The sequence below is a fragment of the Pollachius pollachius genome, assembly GCF_949987615.1.
Source record: "Pollachius pollachius genome assembly, chromosome: 4".
Classification (NCBI taxonomy): domain Eukaryota; kingdom Metazoa; phylum Chordata; class Actinopteri; order Gadiformes; family Gadidae; genus Pollachius; species Pollachius pollachius.
Genome location: NC_136937.1, coordinates 6,554,873 through 6,579,250, shown reverse-complemented (window position 1 = coordinate 6,579,250; position 24,378 = coordinate 6,554,873). Strand labels below are relative to the sequence as shown.

Genomic DNA, 24,378 nt, shown 5'->3' with positions numbered 1-24,378 from the left:
TCCTATCTCGGTGGTCCTGGTCCTGTCTTGGTGGTCCTATCTCGGTGGTCCTAGCTCTGTGATCCTGGTCCTATCTCGTGGTCCTGGTCCTTTATCAGTGTTCCTATCTCTCTGGTCCAAGTCCTATCTCTGTGGACCTGGTCCTATCTCTGTGGACCTGGTCCTATGTCTGTGGACCTGGTCCTATCTCTGTGGACCTGGTCCTATCTCTGTGGTCCTGGTCCTATCTTTGTGGTCCTGCTCCAATCTCTGTGGTCCTGGTCCAATCTCTGTTAGGGTTAGGTCATCATGTCCCTATGAAGGGGTGAGTGGCCACACGTGTTACACTTCACAGGATCATACCGCGGGAACCCTGAACAGCGCGCGCTTCGTTCCGTTCGTCAGATCTCGTCATCCCAGCGCGAGACCTTCCTCTCTATGCCTCGATCTCTAGATAGATCTCCAGATAGATATATAGATAGATAGATAAATAGATCGATGGCTGAAAGATGGATATATCGATAGATCTCTAGATAGATAAATGTCTGAATCGATAGATCTCTAGATCGATGGATAAAAGGTACTTTCAGTTCCAACTCTCAAATCTGACACCGGATTTCAGTGCCCCTCTTCCACTCCCGTTAACCCCGACGGTCTGTAGTCCTCCCGTCTGTAGTCCTCCCGATCTGTAGTCCTTACGGTCTCCCGGTCTGTAGTGCTGCCGGTCTGTAGTCCTGCCGGTCTCCCGGTCTGAAGTGCTCCCGGTCTGTAGTCCTCCCAGTCTGTAGTCCTCCCTGTCCCCCGGTCTTTAGTTCAGGTCTCGGTTCCGTTAAGGTCTCCGATGAACTGATCAGTCACGAGCCGCTTCTGCTGCACAAAGCGCGGGACTTCATCTGCTCTCCGGCGCACGAGGAGCTCCCGCTTAAAGGCGCGCGCATCTTGAGACTAACAGCTGAGTTCCGCGAGCTAGAGAAGGTACATATCATGTACATATATTCCCTCTCTCTCTCTCTCTCTCTCTCTCTCTCTCTCTCTCTCTCTCTCTCTCTCTCTCTCTCTCTCTCTCTCTCTCCCCCTCTCTCTCTCTCTCTCTCTCGGCGGGGGGGGGGGGGGGGGGGGGGGGGGGGGGGGGGGGGTACAGAACAATAAGTAAAAGAATAAAGATTAAAGCTCTGGTAGATCAGGCTGGAGAAGTGGTCTTCAGCCGACCCGTTCCCTGGGGTCCGGGGGGAGGGCCGGTGTCCTCAGTCTGACCAGGGGGGGAGCGGTCATGGGTCTGGGGGTCGGAGGACTGGAGGTCTGAGGACTTGAGGTCTAAGGATGAGGACCTCTGAGATCTGTTCCAGCCAGACCCTATCCAGACCTCTGATGGAACCCTGGACCGAACACAAGAGGACTAGACTATTACCCTGATCCCAGGGTTAGGGTGAGGAGGGTTTAGAGTGGATTACCCTGATCCAGTAGGATTCAGAGTGGATTACCCTGATCAAGTAGGATTCAGAGGGGATTACCCTGATCCAGTAGGATTCAGAGTGGATTACCCTGATCCAGTAGAATTCAGAGGGGATTACCCTGATCCAGTAGGATTCAGAGGGGATTACCTTGATCCAGTAGGATTCAGAGTGGATTACCCTGATCTTGTAGGATTCAGAGGGGATTACCCTGATCCAGTAGGATTCAGAGGGGATTACCCTGATCCAGTAGGATTCAGAGTGGATTACCCTGATCCAGTAGAATTCAGAGGGGATTACCCTGATCCAGTAGGATTCAGAGGGGATTACCTTGATCCAGTAGGATTCAGAGTGGATTACCCTGATCTTGTAGGATTCAGAGTGGATTACCCTGATCCAGTAGGATTCAGAGGGGATTACCCTGATCCATTAGAAATGTTTATAGTGGATTACCCTGATCCGGTAGGAGGGTTTGTGGTGGATTACCCTGATCCAGTAGGAGGGTTTAGAGTGGATTACCCTGATACAGTAGGAGGGTTTATAGTGGATTACCCTGATCCAGTAGGAGGGTTTAGAGTGGATTACCCTGATCCAGTAGGAGGGTTTATAGTGGATTACCCTGATCCATTAGGGGGGTTTGTAGTTGATTACCCTGATCCAGTAGGAGGGTTTAGAGTGGATTACCCTGATCCATTAGGGGGGTTTGTAGTTGATTACCCTGATCCAGTAGGATTCAGAGGGGATCACCCTGATCCATAATGAGGGTTTATAGTGGATTACCCTGATCCAGTAGGAGCGTTTATAGTGGATTACCCTGATCCAGTAGGAGGGTTTAGAGTGGATTACCCTGATCCATTAGGAGGGTTTATAGTGGATAACCCTGATCCAGTAGGAGGGTTTATAGTGGATTACCCTGATCCAAAAGAAGGGATAGAGTGGATTACCCGGATCCAGTAGGAGGGTTTGTAGTGGATTACCCTGATCCAAAAGGAGTCATAGAGTGCATTACCCTGATCCAGTTTTGGGGGTTAGCCCCGACCCTACATTGGATTACCGGATCAAAATGTAATATATGGATTATTATAAGAGACATCTGATTACAGAAATAAGTCTTTCATTCCATGACTCTACTGTTGTCATCCTGTTGGTGAGGGCTAGGGTAGTTAGGATGGTTCTCTCTCCCCCCTTCTCCCTCTCCCCCCTTCTCTTCCTCCCCCTTCTTCCTCTCCCCTCCCCCCGCTCCTTCTTCCCCCTTCTCTCTCTCCCCCCTTCTCTCCCTCCCCTCTTCTCTCCCTCCCCCTTTTCCCTCCCTCCTCACCTCCCCTCCTCTCTCTGACAGTGATGGAGTGTGTTTCTTTACCCAGAGATATTAAATAAAACCGGAAACTTGATCCTGAGATTAGTGGAGAATCAGAGCGTAAACATATATGACCCACATCCCATAATGACCCCCCTCCCATAATGACCCCCCTCCCATAATGACCAATAGATCATACTGAATAACTGCTGCTGATAGAAGGCGGCTTTGTCATCTATTTGGATGAGCTGCCATCGCTATACATTCAGCTCTCTCTCTATACATCAAGCTCTCTCTCTCTCAATACATCGAGCTCTCTCTCTATATACATCTCATTCTAACTTAGAACCCCTGTTTTCAGGTAGGGTTAGAACTTAGAACCAATGTATTCAGGTTAGAACCCATATGTAGCTCCCTCCATTTAACAGACACAGACACAAGACGTTCTTCTTTACAGGCATTTATTCGCTGAATCATGTCCTTTAAGCTGCCACCAAACATGCCGTGAGAACTCATTGGCCACGTTAATTCCAGTGGAGTTAAACAAAGTAAAAAAGGCACTTCTCTTCTTGTGTCTTCTCTCAGTGAAACTAACAACAACAACAACAACGTAATATACTTAATCAGGGGCGTAGGAATGAGTTTAACATTGGGGGGTAGACATATCGGAAACCTGACAGATCCGGTATAATTTTTAGGTGGGACAAATGCGCCTGTCTCCGATATTGGAGGGGACATGTCCCCTCCGTCCCCCGCGGTTCCTACGCCCTTGTACTTAATGAGCACATGCTCATAAGCTGCTGTTTCATAAATGAATGTTAAGAACCAACCAAACCTCAGAACAATTTTTGCACTATAAAAGGCTTAAACATGTCAGCTTGTACACATTTTTGAAAGTAAAAGAAAATGCGGAGAAATATTAATATATTATGATATATCAAAATGATCAAACTTTAACTATTCTAATGAACTTAAAGTATGCAACCGTCTCTGTTGGCAGCCACACCATGTATTCAGGCAGGGTTAGAGCCCATGTATTCAGGTAGGGTTAGAACCCATGTACACAGACACAAATTAAACCATTTGAAAGATATTTATCTTTAGATAGACTTCAGCGGATCCATTGGCATAATCTTCATCATCTTCATCTTGTGGGGTTTAGACCCAATAGTCACAACATACAGGTTATAAAACTGATCCCTTTTCTACACCTTTAACCAGCTGTAGAATGACTGTTACCCACTGCTGGCTAACAGCAGTTTAAACAGTAGATTGGGATATTGATTTGGACTGAACTGAGAAGGGACCTGTAGTTCCTCATTTTTTGGGTTAGCCCCCCTACCTTAGCATTATTCCTAGATGACCCTACTGTTATCTTAGCCTAGGGTTATCCTGAATTACACCAGGGTTAGCCTAACCAGGGTTAGCCTACACAAGGGTTAGTCAAACCTTTCTCCTCTGTCATTAGGGATAGCCTCATCTCAGATCCGGTCCTCCGCTGCGATGGCAAAACCTCTGGGGTGAACTGTCCACACACTTTACAGACACTTATCCTACAGCCATCTGTCTATAGCAGGTTAGGGTTAGGGTGTATAAAGTAGGCCTACAGCCATCTGTCTATAGCAGCTCAGGTTGTATAAAGTAGGCCTACAGCCATCTGTCTATAGCAGGTTAGGGTGTATAAAGTAGGCCTACAGCCATCTGTCTATAGCAGGTTAGGGTGTATAAAATAGGCCTACAGCCATCTATCAATAGAAGGTTAGGGTTAGGGTGTATAAAGTAGGCCTACAGCCATCTGTCAATAGAAGGTTAGGGTTAGGGTGTATAAAGTAGGCCTACAGCCATCTGTCAATAGAAGGTTAGGGTTAGGGTGTATAAAGTAGGCCTACAGCCAGGTTTAGAGCTAGCCCTGATCCCTGTGACTACATGGAGGAGGAGGAGGAGGAGGAGGAGGAGGAGGAGGAGGAGGAGGAGGTAGGAGGAGAGGAGGAGTGATGAGCCATCAGACCTAACCCCAGCACTAACCAAGTTTCACTTGTGACTGCTGAACCCAGCCATGGATTTATTTGAATATGTCTGTGTTTCATACTACTACTACTTCTAATACTACTACTATTACTACTACTACTACTACTACTACTACTACTACTACTACTACTACTAATAATAATAATAATAATAATAATAATAATAATAATAATAATAATAATTTAAGTTTTCTGAAGATCAGTCTCAATAAAGTCTCACCTAAATCTTTGCTTTCATTATTATTGTTATTGTTTTATCTGAAATAGATTAAAATATGTTTCAATAAGTTAGTTTAAAGAGGGGGACATATTAAGGGAAGAGTTGGCTGGGAAATCCTTCTTTGTGAAAAGTCCCTGACTGTGGAAAGATACCAACATGCTAGTTATTTACAGGAATCGAGCCCATTGGCCCCTCCCACACTGGGATCTTCCCACTCTGGGCTCCTCCCACTCTGCCTACATCTGTAACCCTAACGCTACACTATAGGCTCCTCCCTCTCTGGGCTCCTCCCCTCTAGGCTCCAGTCTGTTTCATCAATGAACGTTAAGAACCAACCACACCTCAGAACAATTTTTGCGCTATAAAAGGCCAGCTTGTATAACAGGTCAGCTTGTACACATTTTTCAAAGTAAAAGAAAATGCAGAGAAATATTAATATATTATGATATATTAAAATCATCAAACTTTAACTATTCTGATGAACTTAAATTATGCAACTGTCTCTGTTGGCAGTCACACCATGTATTCAGGCAGGGTAAGAGCCCATGTATTGAGGTAGGGTTAGAACCCATGTACACAGACACAATTTATCTCTAGATAGACTTTAGCGGATCCATAGGAATAATCTTCATCATTTTCATCTTGTGGGGTTTAGACCCAATAGTCACAACATACAGGTTATAAAACGGATCCCTTTTCTACACCTTTCACCAGCTGTAGAATGACTGTTACCCACTGCTGGCTAAAAGCAGTTTAAACAGTAGATTGGGATATTGATTTGGGCTGAACTGAGAAGGGACCTGCAGTTCCTCATTTTTTGGGTTAGCCTAACCAGGGTTAGCCTACACAAGGGTTAGTCAAACCTTTCTCCTCTGTCGTTAGGGCTAGCCTCATCTCAGATCCTGTCCTCCGCTGCGATGGCAAAACCTCTGGGGTGAACTGTCCACACACTTTACAGACACTTATCCTACAGCCATCTGTCGATAGCAGGTTAGGGTTAGGGTGTATAAAGTAGGCCTACAGCCATCTGTCTATAGCAGCTTAGGTTGTATAAAGTAGGCCTACAGCCATCTGTCTATAGCAGGTTATGGTTAGGGTGTATAAAGTAGGCCTACAGTCATCTGTTTATAGCAGGTAAGGGTTAGGATGTATAAAGTAGGCCTACAGCCATCTGTCTATAGCAGGTTAGGGTGTATAAAGTAGGCCTACAGCCATCTGTCAATAGAAGGTTAAGGTTAGGGTGTATAAAGTAGGCCTACAGCCATATGTCAATAGAATGTTAGGGTTAGGGTGTATGAAGTAGGCCTACAGTCATCGGTTTATAGCAGGTAAGGGTTAGGATGTATAAAGTAGGCCTACAGACATCTGTCAATAGTAGGTTAGGGTGTATAAAGTAGGCCTACAGCCATCTGTCTATAGCAGGTTAGGGTGTATAAAGTAGGCCTACAGCCATCTGTCAATAGAAGGTTAGGGTTAGGGTGTATAAAGTAGGCCTACAGCCAGGTTTAGAGCTAGCCCTGATCCCTGTGACGACATGGAGGAGGAGAGGAGGAGTGATGAGCCATCAGACTTAACCCCAGCACTAACCAAGTTTCACTTGTGACTGCTGAACCCAGCCATGGATTTATTTGAATATGTCTGTGTTTCATACTACTACTGCTTCTAATACTACTACTATTACTACTACTACTACTACTACTACTACTACTAATAATAATAATAATAATAATAATAATAATAATAATAATAATAATAATAATAATAATTTAAGTTTGCTGAAGATCAGTCACAATATAGTCTCACCTAAATCTTTGCTTTCATTATTATTGTTATTGTTTTATCCGAAATAGATTAAAATATGTTTCAATGAGTTAGTTTAAAGAGGGGGACATATTGAGGGAAGAGTTGGTTGGGAAATCCTTCTTTGTGAAAAGTCCCTGACTGTGGAAAGATACCAACATCCTAGTTATTTACAGGAATCGAGCCCATTGGCCCCTCCCATTCTGGGATCTTCCCACTCCGGACTCCTTCCGCTCTGGGCTCCTCCCACTCTGCCTACATCTGTAACCCTAACGCCAGAGCTATAGAGAGAGAGTTGCGACACGCTATAATCTCGCCGACAGGGTGGTCACGTGGTTGTCACGTGGTTCATGTAAACCTCAATAGTTCCAAACACGCCGCGCTTTCAATGTTATTCTATGGGACGACAGCAGAGATTTCAATATTGAATGGTCAACAAGACAAGAACAAGTGATTGCGATTGTGTGAACAGATTCAACAATGGACACAGCAGGGAACACTATATACTTAGGGCAAACCATTAACATATAACGTTGCAAATATACTATACTTTATGCCATTACAATACTTATAATAGCCCTGAGCAAATTCAAAATGGGTTTAGGAGGGAGGATCCTCGTTTGGTCATGAACTCTAACCTATTCTCATAAGTCGGGGCATAAGTGGTTGAGGAACAGTTGTTACCCACTCTGTGATCTTCAATGGTGTCATGATTCATTGGTTACAACTAACATTTTATAGATAAATGGTCATACCATGGTTGGCTGTGCAGCATTTGGATGCTCCAATCGGTCCGAGAAGGGTTACCACATGTACGGCTTCCCCAAGGACCAAGAGCGCAGGAAAAAATGGATGGCAATGGCAATGGCAATGGCAATGATCCATGCAGCTAACAATATTCCCCATTTCATGTAATTCAAGGATAGACTACACACCGAATGAGATTACCTAATTCATATTTGTACATTCAGTTTAAAAAACAACCAGAAGGCAGGGATTCTCTGAGGATTTGCACACAATGTAGATAAGACACTATTCGCCGGTAGATCCATTTATACATTTTATTGGTTTCTGATTGTGGCAGATAATTTAATTCACATTACAGAAATGTTTCGCTTCAATTCGTTTTCTTACATTGGAGATGACAGTAGTTGCAAATGCAAAGGCAAAATACATATAACAGCAACATTACCTTGTAATTTTTACAGAGATTGAGGGAGAAATTGAGGTGGATTTCAAGAGCGTTGAAAGGGACATGACAGGAGACAGAGAGAGAAATCAAGAGGCCACATTGCCAATGGCAGGTGATTCAGTGGCAGGTGATCCAGGGGCAGGTGATCCAGGGATGTGTGTGCCGAGGGCCAGTCAGTCAGGGGTCAACAGTGAAGTAATAACTTTGCCAGGGCCAGCTGCTCCAGGGACTGCTGCTCCAGGGACTGCTGCTCCAGGGACCAGACTGCCAGGGACTGATGGGGCGACTGTGGAGGACCTAATAAGGCAACTAGAAAAGGAAAGATTATTGAGGAGAGCAGAGAGGGCTCTTGTAAAACGAAAAAGAATCAATTTGGCACTAAGAAAGAGAAACAATTCAGTCAACAAGAATTTAAAACAAGTGTTTAATTCCGACCAAATTAGAGCCCTTGGACAGGAAAATAGACAAATACGGTGAGGAAAGGAGACAATTAAAAAAGCCATACAGGTTAAATTTACTGCTGGCACCACTGGTTACAAAACCCTCCAGCGAATGCATATTCCGCTGCCCAACATCCGGACGCTGCAAAGGGGGATGCAGCACGTAAAACTGGAGCCAGGAGTTTTGGGCGAAGTGTTTGAGATGCTGAGGCTGAAGGCAGGTGGTATGACGGAAATGGAGAGAGAGTGTGTGCTCACCTTAGATGAGATGTCCATTACTCCAGGCGTGGAGCTCCATTTGGGAACGGGGAGGCTATTTGGCAATGTCACACTGCCTGAGCACAAAGGACAAGCGACACATGCACTGGTGTTTATGCTGGCTGGAGTTACAACACGGTGGAAACAAGTTGTGGCTTACCACTATAGTGGCAATTCCACCAATGGAGCAGTTTACCGGCCAATCATAATCAACATTGTTGAAGCAGCGGCATCTGTAGGGCTTCATGTACTGAACATCACCACAGACATGGGGAGCCCCAATAGAGCAATGTGGAAGTCCTTTGGGGTGACCTATGACAAGCCATGGATCCAGCATCCTGTTGAGCCAAGCCAGCGCCTCCATTTCATGCCTGACGTTCCTCATCTCGTCATGAACTTGAAGAGTGCCATTGTCCGTGGTCACATCATCACCATACCACAGGATGTGGTGGAAAAGGAGCAGCTGGCATCGAGTGAAGTCTCTGTTGCCCCCTTAAAGGTTCTGGTGTCCTTCCAGGAGGGCATGGCACTTAAGCTGGCACCCAATCTGTCCAGAGGTGTCCTGGAGCCTAGCCATTTCGAAAAGATGAAGGTGAGTTCAGCAATGCACGTATTCAGCAAGTCAACAAGTGCAGCCCTGAGGTACATGGTGGAGGAGGAGCGCAGACCACAGTCCTACCTTACAACGTCATGGTTTTTGGAGAAGATGGACCACTGGTTTGACCTCATGTCATCCCGCAATGTTGTTTGTGCCCTCAGTCATTTCAAGATGGAAGAGTATGAAAAGGCCATCAGCTTCCTCCGCGACTCGATCCATCTTTTTCGGGGCCTGAAGATCGGTCCCCAGGGCAGCTGGAAACCAGTCCAGACTGGACTGGTGATGGCCACAACAACAATTCTGGAGGTCCAGCAAGATCTGTTGAGACAAGGGCACAAATTTGTTCTCACAAGCCGGTTCACACAGGACTGCCTAGAAAATACGTTTTCTTGCATACGTCAGAGGAACTCCACTATGCACTACGGGCTGTCACTGTAGGGCAGTTCCTCTCCACAGCACATACTGGCAGTTACCTGGATGATGCATCAGACCACTTGGCGGACTTCCTGGACACCCAGAACAGCAGCTGCAGTGCTTCTGAGGTTGTGAGAGTGGAGCAGCTGGTAGACCCATCACCACCTGACATGACAAAGACCGAGTCCTGTGTCCTCTACCACCTGGCAGGATACATAGTGAAGAGGGTTATCGGCTTCTCACTCTGTGAGGAATGCAAGTGTGCACTGGTGGAAAAAGTCACCAACACCGCAAGTGAGAGAGCTGCATTACTTGAATTAAAAGAATTTAAAAGGGGAGCATTATACCGTCCATCCGATGAGGTGTTCACTCTCCTGCAGAACGTGGAGCAGCTGTTCCGTTCTCAGACGAGTGATTCCCTCATGCAGTCCTCCAATGTAGTGGCACAGCTGGAAAGAGAGGCCATGGGTCTGGACAGCAACCTTCCCTCATGCCATGAGCTGAAAAAAAAATCTTGTCAGCATATATCAGGCTGAGGTTAAGGATTCAGTCAAACTGCATCAGGGCTGAGAGGAAGGTAAACAAGCATAATAAGGGGTACCTTGGAAGCAAGAGTCAGACTAAGAAGGCAATTTCAACAAAGCAGACTTCCTCACCTGAGGTCATAACATCTAGGCCACTGCCAACCGGCTTACTGATTGCCATGGATGTATTTGGCCTCTCCATTCCTGGCCCACCGTCCGCAGCCCCCAGCCTCCTCTTATTCCAGCAGTCACAACAAGCAGCATCTACCAGCAGCCAACGCCAGCACCAGCCACCACCATCAGCACACGTCGTCAGCCGCCACCACCAGCAGCCACCAACAGCATCAGCAGTCACACTAATTTCTGTGTATAAAACATGTAAAATCTCACAATGACTTGATTTTTTTTGGTGGAATAATGAGTTTTTCACCTAATAAGGCAACTAAAAAGGAAAAAATAATGAGAAGGAGAGCAGAGGGCTCTTACAAAACAAAAAATAATCAATTTGGCACTAAGAAAGAATCAATTTGGCACTAAGAAAGAGAAACAATTCAGTCAACAAGAAGTTAAAACGAAAAAGCCATACAGGTTAAATTGACTGCCCATCATAATCAGCATTGTTGAAGCGGCGGCATCTGTAGGGCTTCATGTGCTGAACATCACCCTTTCCACGATATAATTAAACAAACACACTGTTATTTCTACTAGCTATCGCATCATAAAACCCGTCCTTAAATCAACCTAAATTATCCTATAATATAATAATATAATTATAATAATAATAATATAATATAATAACTAACTAACTAAAAGTTAGATTCACTACTGAACTTTGTAATTGTTGGTGTAGATACCATCACACGGCGAAGTCGAGCTAACAAACCAGCAGGCAATCGGTCGTCTACCAAGATAAAAATATATATAATTACGCTGTGCATATACAAATAAATATCAGTATATTCCTCATAAAGGTCCTGATACAATATAGACAGCTGAAATTTCAAAAGAGGTAGCTATTTAATCAATTTACCCCTGGAGATACCTTCACAGATGGCGAAGTTGAGCTAACAAACTAGCAGGCAAACGGTCGTCTACCAAGACAAATATATATATAATTACGCTGTGCATATACAAATAAATATCAGTATATGCATCATAAAGGGCCTCTGATACAATATAGACAGTTGATAATTCAAAAGAGGTAGCTATTTAATCAATGTACCTCAGAAGTTACTCGGCGGCCAGCAATGGAAATGAATGATCTCCTACGCCGTAAAATGGTTGTTTGGAACTATTCGAGGCCCCATACCCCGGAAGTAGGCGCTACAACGGAGTCCAATGGAAGTGTCGCCACTCTGTTATATCTACCACTCTGCCTAACGCTACACTATAGGCTCCTCCCCCTTTGGGCTCCTCCCCTCTAGGCTCCAGGCTGTTTCATCAATGAACGTTAAGAACCAACCACACATAAAAGGCCAGCTTGTATAACAGGTCAGCTTGTACACATTTTTCAAAGTAAAAGAAAATGCAGAGAAATATTAATATTTCATGATATATTAAAATTATCAAACTTTAACTATTCTAATGAATTTAAATTATGCAACTGTCTCTGTTGGCAGCCGCACCATGTACTCATTCTAGGCTCCTCCCCCTCTGCGCTCCTACCAGTAACCCTCTCCTAGCTTCCTGCTGTCTGACTTTTTTTTACCAAGCGAGCAACAAGCAGAGTTTCTCTCGTCAACATGGCTCAAGTTAACGTGTGTCTCAAACGCACTTTCACATTCTTCAACATACTTTTTGCGGTGAGCAGCCTTCTCTTTGAAATATTTTACAGGATATATGTTACCACAATATAGAACTGAAATAGTTATCCCAAATATGCCGCTAAACTGGCAGGAATGTGTTTGAAACTGCGTCGCTTGAAAGTAAGGCAGTTGTAATGTATGCGTGTGGTCATCATTACTATTGACATAACAGCAATACATTTATTGAAATGATAGGCCTAATGACCGAGTGATGTTTATTAAAGCTGGAAAATTAATCGGTTCAAAAGCGATATATATTAAACATAAATAACCTTCTATTAACGGGGATCGGTGGTTAATGTTTCCTGTCGAGTTAATTCCCGGAAGCAGCCCGTCAGTCTACCTGGCCGTACCGTGCCGTGCCGTTCAAGGCCTGTTGGGCGTAACTCAAACCTCATGTTTCAGATCCTGGGCGCGCTGGTGATCGGCCTCGCGCTGGTGTCCCAGTCGGTATCCCGCAACCATGGAGCCGGGGAGGTAAACCTCTCCTCCCTCTGTCCTAGAACCTCTCCTCCCTCTGTCCTAGAACCTCTCCTCCCTCTGTCCTAAATCTCTCCTCTCTCTGTCCTAGAACCTCTCCTCCCTCTGTCCTAAACCTCTCCTCCCTCTGTCCTAGAACCTCTCCTCCCTCTGTCCTAGAACCTCTCCTCCCTCTGTCCTAGAACCTCTCTTCCTTCTGTCCTAGAACCTCTCCTCCCTCTGTCCTAGAACCTCTCCTCCCTCTGTCCTAGAACCTCTCCTCCCTCTGTCCTAGAACCTCTCTTCCCTCTGTCCTAGAACCTCTCCTCCCTCTGTGCTCTCTCCTTTAGAGTAAACCCCTCTCTTAGAGTTAGGGTAACCAGGTCATTTAGGGTTGGGGTACTAAGGGGCCACATTATCAACCGTGCGTAGAAAAAGCCTCTAAATTCTCTCTTACAAATGACAAATTAGAAATGAAAGTTTAAAAAGTATATATATAAAAAAAAAAAGGTATTCATCAAACCTGGACAAGGCAATCATACGCACATTAGTAAGTAATCTATCTTGATAAATCCCACCTGTTCTTAAGTTCCATGCTCATGCACGCTCAGACCATTTGCATTTAGAAATGCCTTGAATTAACCAAATATGGTCACAGAATATATGTGGGCCGCCCAGGTGGAGCTGATGCAACCCGACTCCAGATAAGTGGTTTGAGGTTAAGAAACTAAAATGGAAACGCTCGTAAACAAGGTTGAGTCAAACCAGAATTAGTTTTTTTTGGCTCACTCAGCGCAGGAGGCATTACAATTAAAGGAAAGCTTGCTGCATGGGAAAAAGTTGCCTTTTCAACATTGAGGAAAACGCAATCCAGCAATTGATCAGTTTGGTTATAATTCATATATTGATAAGTTTGGTAAGGAGTATATTGATAGGTTTGGTAATAATTAATGTATTGATGAGTTTGGTAATAATAATGCATTGATAAACTGAGTAACAATCATGTATTGATGACAGTTGGAAGGCCGGACCATGGGTCTCATCTTGCTCTACATCGTTGGCTCCGTCACCATGATGATCGCCATCCTGGGGGCCTACGGCGCCCACAAGGAGAACAAGGGCACTCTTGTTGCGGTGAGTATCAAAGAGTGTTATTACCAGGGGCGCTCTTATTGTGGTGAGTATCAAAGGGTGTTATTACCAGGGGCGCTCTTATTGTGGTGAGTATCAAAGGGTGTTATTACCAGGGGCGCTCTTATTGTGGTGAGTATCAAAGGGTGTTATTACCAGGGGCGCTCTTATTGTGGTGAGTATCAAAGGGTGTTATTACCAGGGGCGCTGTTATTGTGTTGAGTATCAAAGTGTGTTATTACCAGGGGCGCTGTTATTGTGTTGAGTATCAAAGTGTGTTATTACCAGGGGCGCTTTTATTGTGGTGAGTATCAAAGGGTGTTATTACCAGGGGCGCTCTTATTGTGTTGAGTATCAAAGGGTGTTATTACCAGGGGCGCTCTTATTGTGGTGAGTATCAAAGGGTGTTATTACCGGGGCGCTCTTATTGTGTTGAGTATCAAAGGGTGTTATTACCAGGGGCACTCTTATTGTGTTGAGTATCAAAGGGTGTTATTACCAGGAGTGCTCTTATTGTGTTAGTACATAAGTACATAAATATAATTAACTTTGTTTACCTCTGTTTACATTTCTTCCTCCCTTCTTCTGTCTACCTACCTGTGTCTACCTGTCTGTCTACCTTCCTATGTCTATCTGTCTGTCTGTCTATCTACCTATGTCTACCTGTCTACCTACCTGTGTCTTCCTGTCTGTCTACCTACCTGTGTCTACCGGTCTGTCTCTCTACCTGTCTGTCTACCTACCTGTCTGTCTACCTAACTGTTTACCTGTCTGTCTACCTACCTATGTCTACCTACCTGTGTTTACCTGTCTACCTACCTGTGTCTGCCTGTCTGTCTCTCTACCTGTCTGCCTGTTTGTCTACCTGTTTGTCTACCTGTCTGTCTGCCGGTCTGTCTACCTGTTTGTCTACCTGTCTGTCAACCTACCTGCCTGTCTGTCTAGTTCCTGGTGTTCATGGTCATTGGAACTTTGATTATGTGGAAGACCGGAGTGTCAGCGGCCATTTCCAGTCCACAGGTGCGACAATACTATTATAGTACTAATATTAGTACATAGGTACTAGTATTATGTTAGTACTAGTAGTAATACCAGCGTAGTATAGACTAGACAATATTATAGTACTAATATTAGTACATAAGTACTCTCGCACTCTGCTGCGTGCCTTAGTTTAAGATGTTGGAATAAATGTGATGTGCTGCTGCTTATGGTTGCCACAGATTTTAAGCAAACTCTACACACATTTTTTTCACTGCATGGTGCCACGTTGATATTTAACCTATAAAAAAAGATTCTTCCTAAACCATTCATTCGAATTACGTTCAAAAATCGATTAATCGCCCAGCTCTGGTTAGTAGTAGTTTAGTAGTTTATTAGTAGTAATACCAGTATAGTGTAGCATAGACAATATTTAAAATATATATTTATATTATAAATATAGTATTTATAACACTTAATAATGCATATATATATATATATATATACAGTGGGGCAAAAAAGTATTTAGTCAGCCACCAATTGTGCAAGTTCTCCCACTTAAAAAGACGAGAGAGGCCTGTAATTTTCATCATAGGTATACCTCAGCTATGAGAGACAAAATGTAAAAAAAAAATCCAGAAAATCACATTGTCTGATTTTTAAAGAATTTATTTGCAAATTATGGTGGAAAATAAGTATTTCGTCACCTACAAACCAGCAAGATTTCTGGCTGTCACAGACCTGTAACTTCTTCTTTAAGAGGCTCCTCTGTCCTCCGCTCGTTTCCTGTATTAATGGCACCTGTTTGAACTCCTTATCAGTATAAAAGACACCTGTCCACAACCTCAAACAGTCACACTCCAAACTCCACTACGGCCAAGACCAAAGAGCTGTCAAAGGACACCAGAAACACAATTGTAGACCTGCACCAGGCTGGGAAGTCTGAATCTGCAATAGGTAAGCAGCTTGGTGTGAAGAAATCAACTGTGGGAGCAATTATTAGGAAATTGAATACATACAAGACCACTGATAATCTCCCTCGGTCTGGGGCTCCACGCAAGATCTCACCCTGTGGGGTCAAAATGATCACAAGAACGGTGAACAAAAATCCCAGAACCACACGGGGGGACCTAGTGAATGACCTCCAGAGAGCTGGGACCAAAGTAACAAAGGCTACCATCACTAACACACTACGCCGCCAGGGACTCAAATCCTGCAGTGCCAGACGTGTCCCCCTGCTAAAGCCAGTGCATGTCCGGGCCCGTTTGAAGTTTGCTAGAGAGCATTTGGATGATCCAGAACAGGATTGGGAGAATGTCATATGGTCAGATGAAACCGAAATATAACTTTTTGGTAAAAACTCAACTCGTCGTGTTTGGAGGAGAAAGAATGCTGAGTTGCATCCAAAGAACACCATACCTACAGTGAAGCATGGGGGTGGAAACATCATGCTTTGGGGCTGTTTTTCTGCCAAGGGACCAGGACGTCTGATCCGTGTGACGGAAAGAATGAATGGGGCCATGTATCGTGAGATTTTGAGTGAAAACCTCCTTCCATCAGCAAGGGCACTGAAGATGAAACATGGCTGGATCTTTCAGCATGACAATGACCCCAAACACACCGCCCGGGCAACGAAGGAGTGGCTTCGTAAGAAGCATTTCAAGGTCCTGGAGTGGCCTAGCCAGTCTCCAGATCTCAACCCCATAGAAAATCTTTGGAGGGAGTTGAAAGTCTGTGTTGCCCAGCGAAGGCCCAAAAACATCACTGCTCTAGAGGAGATCTGCATGGAGGAGTGGGCCAAAATACCAGCAGCAGTGTGTGAAAACCTTGTAAAGACTTACAGAAAACGTTTGACCTCTGTCATTGCCAACAAAGGGCATGTAACAAAGTATTGAGATGACCTTTTGTTATTGACCAAATACTTATTTTCCACCATAATTTGCAAATAAATTCTTTAAAAATCAGACAATGGGATTTTCTAGATTTTTTTTTTCATTTTGTCTCTCATAACTGAGGTATACCTATGATGAAAATTACAGGCCTCTCTCATCTTTTTAAGTGGGAGAACTTGCACAATTGGTGGCTGACTAAATACTTTTTTGCCCCACTGTATATGCATTATTAAGGGGTATAATAAAACTTGTATAATAAATATTTTAATATATATATTATATGTATGCATTATTAAGGGTTAAATTAAAATGTAGTATTTATCATATTTATAATAGATCAAATTCATAAAGTATTTTTTCTTCATATATATTGGTATATTGTTGATATTTTGTAGGTTAAAAACATGTTGGAGCACAATTTCAGAAGACTCCTTCCTCTGGACCAATCACCAGAGAGCACTCAGAACATGATCGGCTCCGTCCAGGAAACTGTAAGATCACTCATATCACTGTCACTCTTCTACCACTGTATCACTCTTCTATCACCCTATATCGAATCACTTTTATCACTGTATCACCCTTAATAGGGTCACTCTTCTATCACTGCATCACCCTTTATAGGATCACTTTTCTATCACTGTACCACCCTTTATAGGATCACTCTTCTATCACTGTATCACCCTATATAGGATCACTCTTCTATCACTGTATCACCCTATATAGGATCACTCTTCTATCACTGTACAACCCTATATAGGATCACTTTTCTATCACTGTACCACCCTTTATAGGATCACTCTTCTATCACTGTATCACCCTATATAGGATCACTCTTCTAACACCCTATATAGGATCAACTCACTCAGAAAACGATGTATATGTCTTTGTATATTTGTGTGTATAGACAGTATGTTTATTGTTAAAGTGCTGTGGACTCTAGTTATGATGAATACATATAGATAGATGTTGTATATATGTATTGGTTTATATATGTGTATGTTGAGATATGTATAGATATGTTGATGTATGTGTGTATATGTTTATATATGTTTAGTTCCAGTGCTGTGGACTCTTCAGTTATGAAGACTGGGAGAATAATATTCCTTCCTCCTGTGTGTGCAACTCTGAGCAAGAGATGGAAGGGAACTGCAAGACCGTCAAATACTATGTAATACACCTTATATAATACATATTATACTGCTAGTAATACATGTTATATACTACCCATTTCACTGCTAGTAATGCACGTTATATACTTCACATTATACTGCTAGTAATGCACGTTATATACTTCACATTATACTTCTAGTAATACACGTTATATACTACACATTATACTGCTAGTTATACACATTATATACTACACATTATACTGCTAGTAATACATATTATATACTACACATTATACTGCTAGTGATACTTTATTAATGTTGTACTATTAGTAATACACATGATGGAAGACAAATACTACCTTTTAGTAAAGTTCACATTATACTGCATATACTGCTATGTGTATTAGGAATACCATACACACTACAATTATTACTACAATTACTATAACTAATGACATTTGTAATGGTAGTGTATAATACTAATATTGTGAGTAATTTACATTTTCTCCCTTTCAGGAACTTCTCCGGTATCATCAGAAGACAGTTTTCAGTGCGGTAAGATAATAATAATAATGTGGCGCTACCATCACTTAAACTTCAAATATTACAATATGACTTCCATGTTTACGTGCTACGTTGCCATAGTAACTACCTGTCGTTTCTACAGACCTGTTTCCCCATCATCGTGCACTATATGGTCATGGGGTACAACATCTACATGCTGGTGGTGTTCTCCCTGGGAACCCTCGCTGTGAGTGGATATTAAGACATCACCTAACCCTATATCAATAGAAATATCTTTTCTAAAATACAGTTGTTCATACATCAATATAAATATATTTTCTAAACTAGTTGTTCATACATCAATATAAATATATTTTCTAAACTACAGTTGTTCAAATATCAATAGAAATATACATTTTCTGAACTAAAGTTGTTCATATATCAATATAAATATCTTTCTAAACAGATGTTCAGACATCAATAGAAATATATTTTCTAGAGTAGTTAATCATATATCAATAGAAATATCTCTTTCTAAGCGACAGATGTTCATACATCAATAGAAATATATTTTCTAAACTAGTTGATCATACATCAATAGAAATATCTTTTCTAAATTAGTTGTTCAGATATCAATAGAAATATCTCTTTCTAAACTATAGTTGTTCAGATATCAATATAAATATCTTTCTAAATTAGTTGTTCAGATATCAATATAAATATCTCTTTCTAAACTATAGTTGTTCATATATCAATAGAAATATCTCTTTTCTAAATTAGTTGTTATATCAATGTAAATATATTTTCTAAATTACAGTTGTTACTATATTTAATAGAAATAGGTCTTTTTAAACTACAGTTCTCCATATATCAATAGAAATATATATTTAATGAACTACAGTTCATATATCAAAAGAAATATCTTTCTAAACGACAGATGTTCATACATCAATTGAAGTATATTTTCTTAACTAGTTTTTCATATATCAATAGAAATATATATTTTCTGAACTACAAGTTCATTTATTAATATCAATATATTTTCTAAACTAGTTCTTCATATATCAATAGAAATATTTATTTTCGAAATTATAGATGTTCAAATATCAATAGAAATATCTCTTTCCAAACTACAGACGTTCATATGTCAATAGAAATGTCTATTTCTAAATTCCAGCTACTTGGGATGGTGCTGTCCTCCATGATCATCCACCAGATAGGTCCCAAGAGTCCCAGACCCATGATGGTCCTTTCCACCCCGGCTGTCTTCAGTCCCCAGCCTCCTAAATACCAGGAGCTTTACAACTCTCCTGCTTAAGGCCCTGCTGTGTCTCCAGCAGCGCAACGCCTTTCTGCTTCCTGATCTGTCGTTAGCTCGCTAGCTGTGTGCGGCCGTACTTTGTATTTTGATGTCTGATGGATGAGGGTTATTCTAGTACCGCTTGGCTATCTTTGCACTAGCTTTGAGTTAGCAGCACTCTAGATATAAGGGGGGTAAATATTGCTGTGGGATTAGCTTGCCTCCATTTATGCCAGTTCATCGAACCTAAAACTAGTAACTTCTTAGACTTAGATCAGTAAAGGGCTATTAGTTGATTTAACTGTTTGATGATGAAACCACTTGTTAACAAAAGGGACATTTTATTCAGAGGCACACATTTATATTTAGAATGCATATTGTCCTGTTTGCCGAATTAAACTTTTGACTTCTTTTGACTTCTACCCTTGCCAATAAAGACATTTATTTCCATCCTTGGCCATCATGAAAATGTAAACTGAGACATAATCAGCATTGTGTGTAATAGCAGCTTAACCCAAACCGTGTAATCATCAAACCATTTAGATCCTTTTACCTATTCAATCATATATGTGTGTATATACATATAGATATATAGATCTAAACATACATTCATAAGGGGTCACCGTCTTCATTAACACCGCTTGAAATAACATCAAGAAGGCCTGGAGGTCACCAGTCACTAAAGTGAGTATATATATATATATATATATATATATATATATATATATATATATATGCATCTCAATAATTTCAATAACTAAATTTAAAAAGTGAAACTCATATCGATTCATTACAACCAAAGTGAAATAGTTCAAGCTCTTGTTTGTATGAATCCTGATGAGTATGGCATTTAGGTCATCAAAACCCAAAATTCAGTAATCAGCTAATTTTGAGGTTAAATCATGTGACCCTAATCCTCCATCCTTCCATACTCACGCTCACCGTCCTGTCCGTCCATATTTATCTACAGGAACCCCAATAAGTTTGATTGTAGAAATTAATTGACGGCCATGTTGATAGTTTGTTTGCGTGAACGGAAAGATTGTGTCGTTTTAAATGTTGCTGGCGCAAGGAATTGTGGGAAGGCATCATGTTCTTCCTTTGGTAATGGCCCAGTGAAGCCTCTTCTAAAGGAGATGAGAACATAGAGAGAATACTTCTCTGCCTAGGAAGGTTCCTAACCTGCTCAGGAAGGTTCCTGATCTGCTTAGGATCCTTACCTGCTCTGGAAGAATCCTAACCTGCTCAGGAAGGTTCCTCACCTATTTGGGAAGGATCATAACGACCAGGAAAGAAGGACTCAGGACCAGTTGCTGCCTTGTTGCGGTTATAATTGTTATCTTTACAAAACACAAGACTAGCAGTTAAAAAAAGTACAAATCAAACATTTTGCTCCAATTTCTTCACCACTATCATTTTGTGCCTCTTTCCTTTCCCAGCTGGTTAAAGCAGATTATATATCATGTCACTGTTGGATAAAAAGAAGATGCAAAACGAGATGCACAGACACCCCAATACCACAATACAGACAGACACAAGAGGATGATGGAGACAGACAGTTAGGCATATGCAAGAGGATGATGGAGACAGACAGACAGACACAAGAGGATTATGGACAGACAGACACACTGAATGAATGACAGATGCCTCCCCCAAGTAAGACCATATACAGAACATTGTTTATAAAGCCCAACATTTATAACTTATTAAATAAGAGTCATTCTGTTTTTCTATAGTATTTAAACATAAATGAAACCTTTACAGAAAACGACTCATTTGAAAAGAAAGTGCAAGCCAGATCCGACATATCCAAGATTTAAAACTTTAGATCGGTTTAAAAGAGAGTGAGAGGAGAGAGGAGGAGAGACAAGATGAGAGACGAGGGAGGAGGGAGGAGAGACAGGATGAGAGAGGAGGGAGGAGAGAAAAGATGAGACAAGGGTTGATTTCTAAAGGTTTAGGTTCAGTTTAGAGGAAAAGGCTTGATGATGGTGTGTGTGCATGTACGTGTGTGCGTTAGCCAGATGAACAGCAACCCCCTGCAGCGGCAGCTTGTGGTTCGTCATCCACTATCTGTACACCCCGCCTACTGGGCACTGATTGGCCGGCTCCACTGCCCTTCAACCTCTCGTCTGCCTGAGCTGTTTCCATCATTCCTTCAGAATAAATACGACAACAGCTAAATTTAGTTGACATCATTAAGATTACAATTGAATATCTTCTCGATTATAGAATTTAGATTGAAATATATTAATCATATCTATCAATCTAGATCGATTAAAACCAGAGTATATAACATCTTCTAGATAAAGACCATAGTATATAACATCATCTAGATAAAGACCAGAGCTTCTTACATCATCTAGATAAGACCAGAGTATATAACATCATCTAGATAAAGATCAGAGTATATAACATCATCTAGATAAAGATCAGAGTATATAACATCATCTAGATAAAGATCAGAGTATGAACTTACTTTTACAGAGATCCAGGAAGAGCTCTTCAATGCCTTTATTCAACTTGGCTGATGTGTGGTAATGTCTAGCTCCCACCGACTCTGCATAGCTACACACACACACACACAACGGACACACACACACAAACAAGTTCCCTTCTTAATATGTACATTCTGAGGCGGTTCACACAACATGGTAAGTAACAAGATACACACAACAGGGTTAACACAGGGTGCGTACCTCTCTGCCTCCTCCTCAGCCACGTGTCGTTCTTTGTCCAGGTCGATCTTATTCCCTGAATACAGAAACACACTCAGTTATAGGCTGATAGGATATATATATATATATATATATATATATATATAACTATAAATACAACTATATATAGAGTTAGGTAGACTGTTGATTTACCTACTATACACAAACAAATGTCGTTGCCAAGCATTTTCCTCAACTCTTTCACCCAGTTCTTCACCTGTGAAAACATGTACAATGTTGACATGTAGTTTCATGTTTTAATTACATAATTTTGACTACCTCAGATAGCATGTAGTTTCATGTTTTCATTCCATAATGTTGACTCTACCTCAGATAACATGTAGTTTCATGTTTTCATTGCGTTATATTGACTATCTAGTTTAACATTAGGGTTAACATACTTATAACCATAACAGGTTAACATAGTAGTAGCAGCAGTAGTTATCATAACTCTTCACCTTCAGAAAGGAGTCTTCATCGGTGACATCATAAACCAAGATGGCGCCGTTAGAGTCTCTGTAGTAAATCGGCCCCAAGGCATGAAACCTCTCCTGGCCAGCGGTGTCCTGGAGACAGACAGCAGACACACAGACAGACAGGTGGATTTACAGACAGGGCTAAGGTAAGACAGAGAGACAGACAGGCTTAGGTAAGACAGACAGACTAAGGTGAGACAGACAGATGTTTGAATTACCCAGATGGCCAGGTTGACTCTCTTCCCTGTGATGTTGAGCTTCTTGGTGAGGAACGATGCCTGGGGGACACACACACACACACACACACACACACACACACACACACACACAGTCTTTATATTGCCTCATATCAGGGCGTGTCCCCGATGCCCTTTGAGACTTGAAAACAAAACTTGACTCCTATGACATCATCGTCATTCGACGTCGTGCCTCTTGGTTCCGGCCATGTGACCAAAATTTCAAACTTAATTCCTATACATATTAACTCATAGCATTTATTATTTAATAGCATTTATTACATAGTGTAGCCTACATCATGTATCGTAACATGGATTACATTATTAGCTGTAGGGTGGCGATTTGTTTGTCGCTGCACTTGTTCTTGCAGTAGTGTTATTAATATTAATGACTATATATTATTACCTGTAGGGTGGTGATGTGTTTGTCGTTGAACTTGTTCTCGCAGTACCTCAGGACCACCGACGTCTTGCCGACGCATCCTTCCCCCAGCAGGACCACCTTGAAGGAGGACGACCTGCCGCCGCCTGACGCCATCCTAACCCTAACTAGTAGTGAATCCCCTAACCCTAACTAGTAGTGGCTCCCCGAACCCTTACAAGTAGTGAATCTCCTAACCCTAACTAGTAGTGGCTCCACTAACCTTAAACAGTAGTGGCTCTCCTAACCCCAACTAGTACTAGCACAACTAACGTACTAGTACCACTAAAGTACTAGTACTAGTAATAGTTCAGCTAACCAGTACTGAGCGAGGTTGCCATTAAACGAGTCAACAGGTGAAGCCGACCGATCGCCAACCAGTCGAATGCCGCGGTTCAATAACGCTAATAATAACGTTCACAAACAATATTATAATAATAACACGTATGATGATGGAATATAATAAATCTGTCCTCTTCCGGAGAGATGGTTAGCCACAGCTAGCGTTAGCCTGCTAGCATACACAGTCTACGTCACGATCACATGATCCAGGTCGCGATCGGACACACGTCTTTACGTCATCAAGAGACAAAATTTAAACCTCACACGTCACCAAACAAGGTGGCGGTGAAGTTGGTTTGATGAGAGAAAATCATCTTCTTAAACACGCACTGTTCTCAAGATAAAATGTCACTTGTTTTACTATGGGGTATAAACTCTTAATTCACTGAGCAGGTTAGACAGGATATAATTAACTGAAGTCAGGTTTACTGAAGAATAAACATGGCTCCCCCTTGTGGTGCTGCCTCCGTTACACGGCTCATTTATGACCTCATTCTTACTCTCTGGCTACATCTCTGTAGTCCAACCGTTCTACATAACCGATTGTTTTTTAAAGTGATGATGATATTAGGGGTAATATTAGGCCTTTTCGGCTTTTCGCTCGGTCTTCTAAGCTAAAAAGAACACCTCGTGTGACTCTGCCTACCAAAGCCAACCACTAGATGTCACTCTCTGCCAACTTGCCGACAACAACAATGCAAAAACAACCAAACAGGCTTGCAAGCGGAATTAACTATACAAACACCGGTACACACGCAGGGAACACCCAATGAGTCGTACCGGGACATCCCAGTGGAGTGTTTAT

The 24,378-nt window shown here is 42.0% G+C and overlaps 2 protein-coding genes and 1 long non-coding RNA gene across 4 annotated transcripts; 1 reads left to right on the top strand and 2 right to left on the bottom strand.

The window, feature by feature from the left end:
* Positions 1–7,873: 7,873 nt before the first annotated feature.
* LOC307074712 lies at positions 7,874–11,516 on the bottom strand. Of its 2 annotated transcripts, XR_013811811.1 has the most exons (8): positions 11,423–11,516; positions 10,333–10,563; positions 10,024–10,176; positions 9,736–9,879; positions 9,344–9,580; positions 8,665–9,233; positions 8,472–8,548; positions 7,874–8,275 (listed from the first exon to the last, which is right to left on the bottom strand). It is a non-coding gene; the product is annotated as an uncharacterized lncRNA (long non-coding RNA). The 2 variants fall into 2 exon arrangements; XR_013811812.1 differs by lacking the exon at positions 8,472–8,548.
* A 349-nt stretch (positions 11,517–11,865) lies between these two features.
* Positions 11,866–19,831, top strand: LOC307074291 (tetraspanin-8-like). The gene is made up of 9 exons (XM_079734307.1): positions 11,866–12,002; positions 12,411–12,482; positions 13,482–13,598; positions 14,541–14,615; positions 16,861–16,956; positions 17,520–17,633; positions 18,094–18,132; positions 18,245–18,328; positions 19,259–19,831. The coding sequence occupies exons 1-9, from the start codon at positions 11,943–11,945 to the stop codon at positions 19,397–19,399; spliced, it is 798 nt and encodes a 265-aa protein (XP_079590433.1). The 5' UTR covers positions 11,866–11,942; the 3' UTR covers positions 19,400–19,831.
* Positions 19,832–20,695: 864 nt separating this feature from the next.
* rab21 (RAB21, member RAS oncogene family) lies at positions 20,696–23,755 on the bottom strand. The gene is made up of 7 exons (XM_079735283.1): positions 23,217–23,755; positions 22,793–22,852; positions 22,557–22,664; positions 22,252–22,315; positions 22,081–22,135; positions 21,861–21,949; positions 20,696–21,537 (listed from the first exon to the last, which is right to left on the bottom strand). The coding sequence occupies exons 1-7, from the start codon at positions 23,346–23,348 to the stop codon at positions 21,398–21,400; spliced, it is 648 nt and encodes a 215-aa protein (XP_079591409.1). The 5' UTR covers positions 23,349–23,755; the 3' UTR covers positions 20,696–21,397.
* Between the last annotated feature and the right edge of the window lie 623 nt (positions 23,756–24,378).

Bases quoted from the DNA above. Each gene is read 5' to 3' on its own strand.
- LOC307074291 (XM_079734307.1), top strand. From the start codon at position 11,943: ATGGCTCAAGTTAACGTGTGTCTCAAACGCACTTTCACATTCTTCAAC. The intron at 12,003-12,410 runs GTGAGCAGCCTT...CTCATGTTTCAG, and splicing joins TCTTCAACATACTTTTTGCG to ATCCTGGGCGCGCTGGTGAT. The intron at 16,957-17,519 runs GTAAGATCACTC...ATATATGTTTAG, and splicing joins TCGGCTCCGTCCAGGAAACT to TTCCAGTGCTGTGGACTCTT.
- rab21 (XM_079735283.1), bottom strand. From the start codon at position 23,348: ATGGCGTCAGGCGGCGGCAGGTCGTCCTCCTTCAAGGTGGTCCTGCTG. The intron at 22,316-22,556 runs GTGAAGAGTTAT...ATGTTTTCACAG, and splicing joins ATGAAGACTCCTTTCTGAAG to GTGAAGAACTGGGTGAAAGA. The intron at 21,950-22,080 runs GTACGCACCCTG...GTGTGTGTGTAG, and splicing joins GCTGAGGAGGAGGCAGAGAG to CTATGCAGAGTCGGTGGGAG.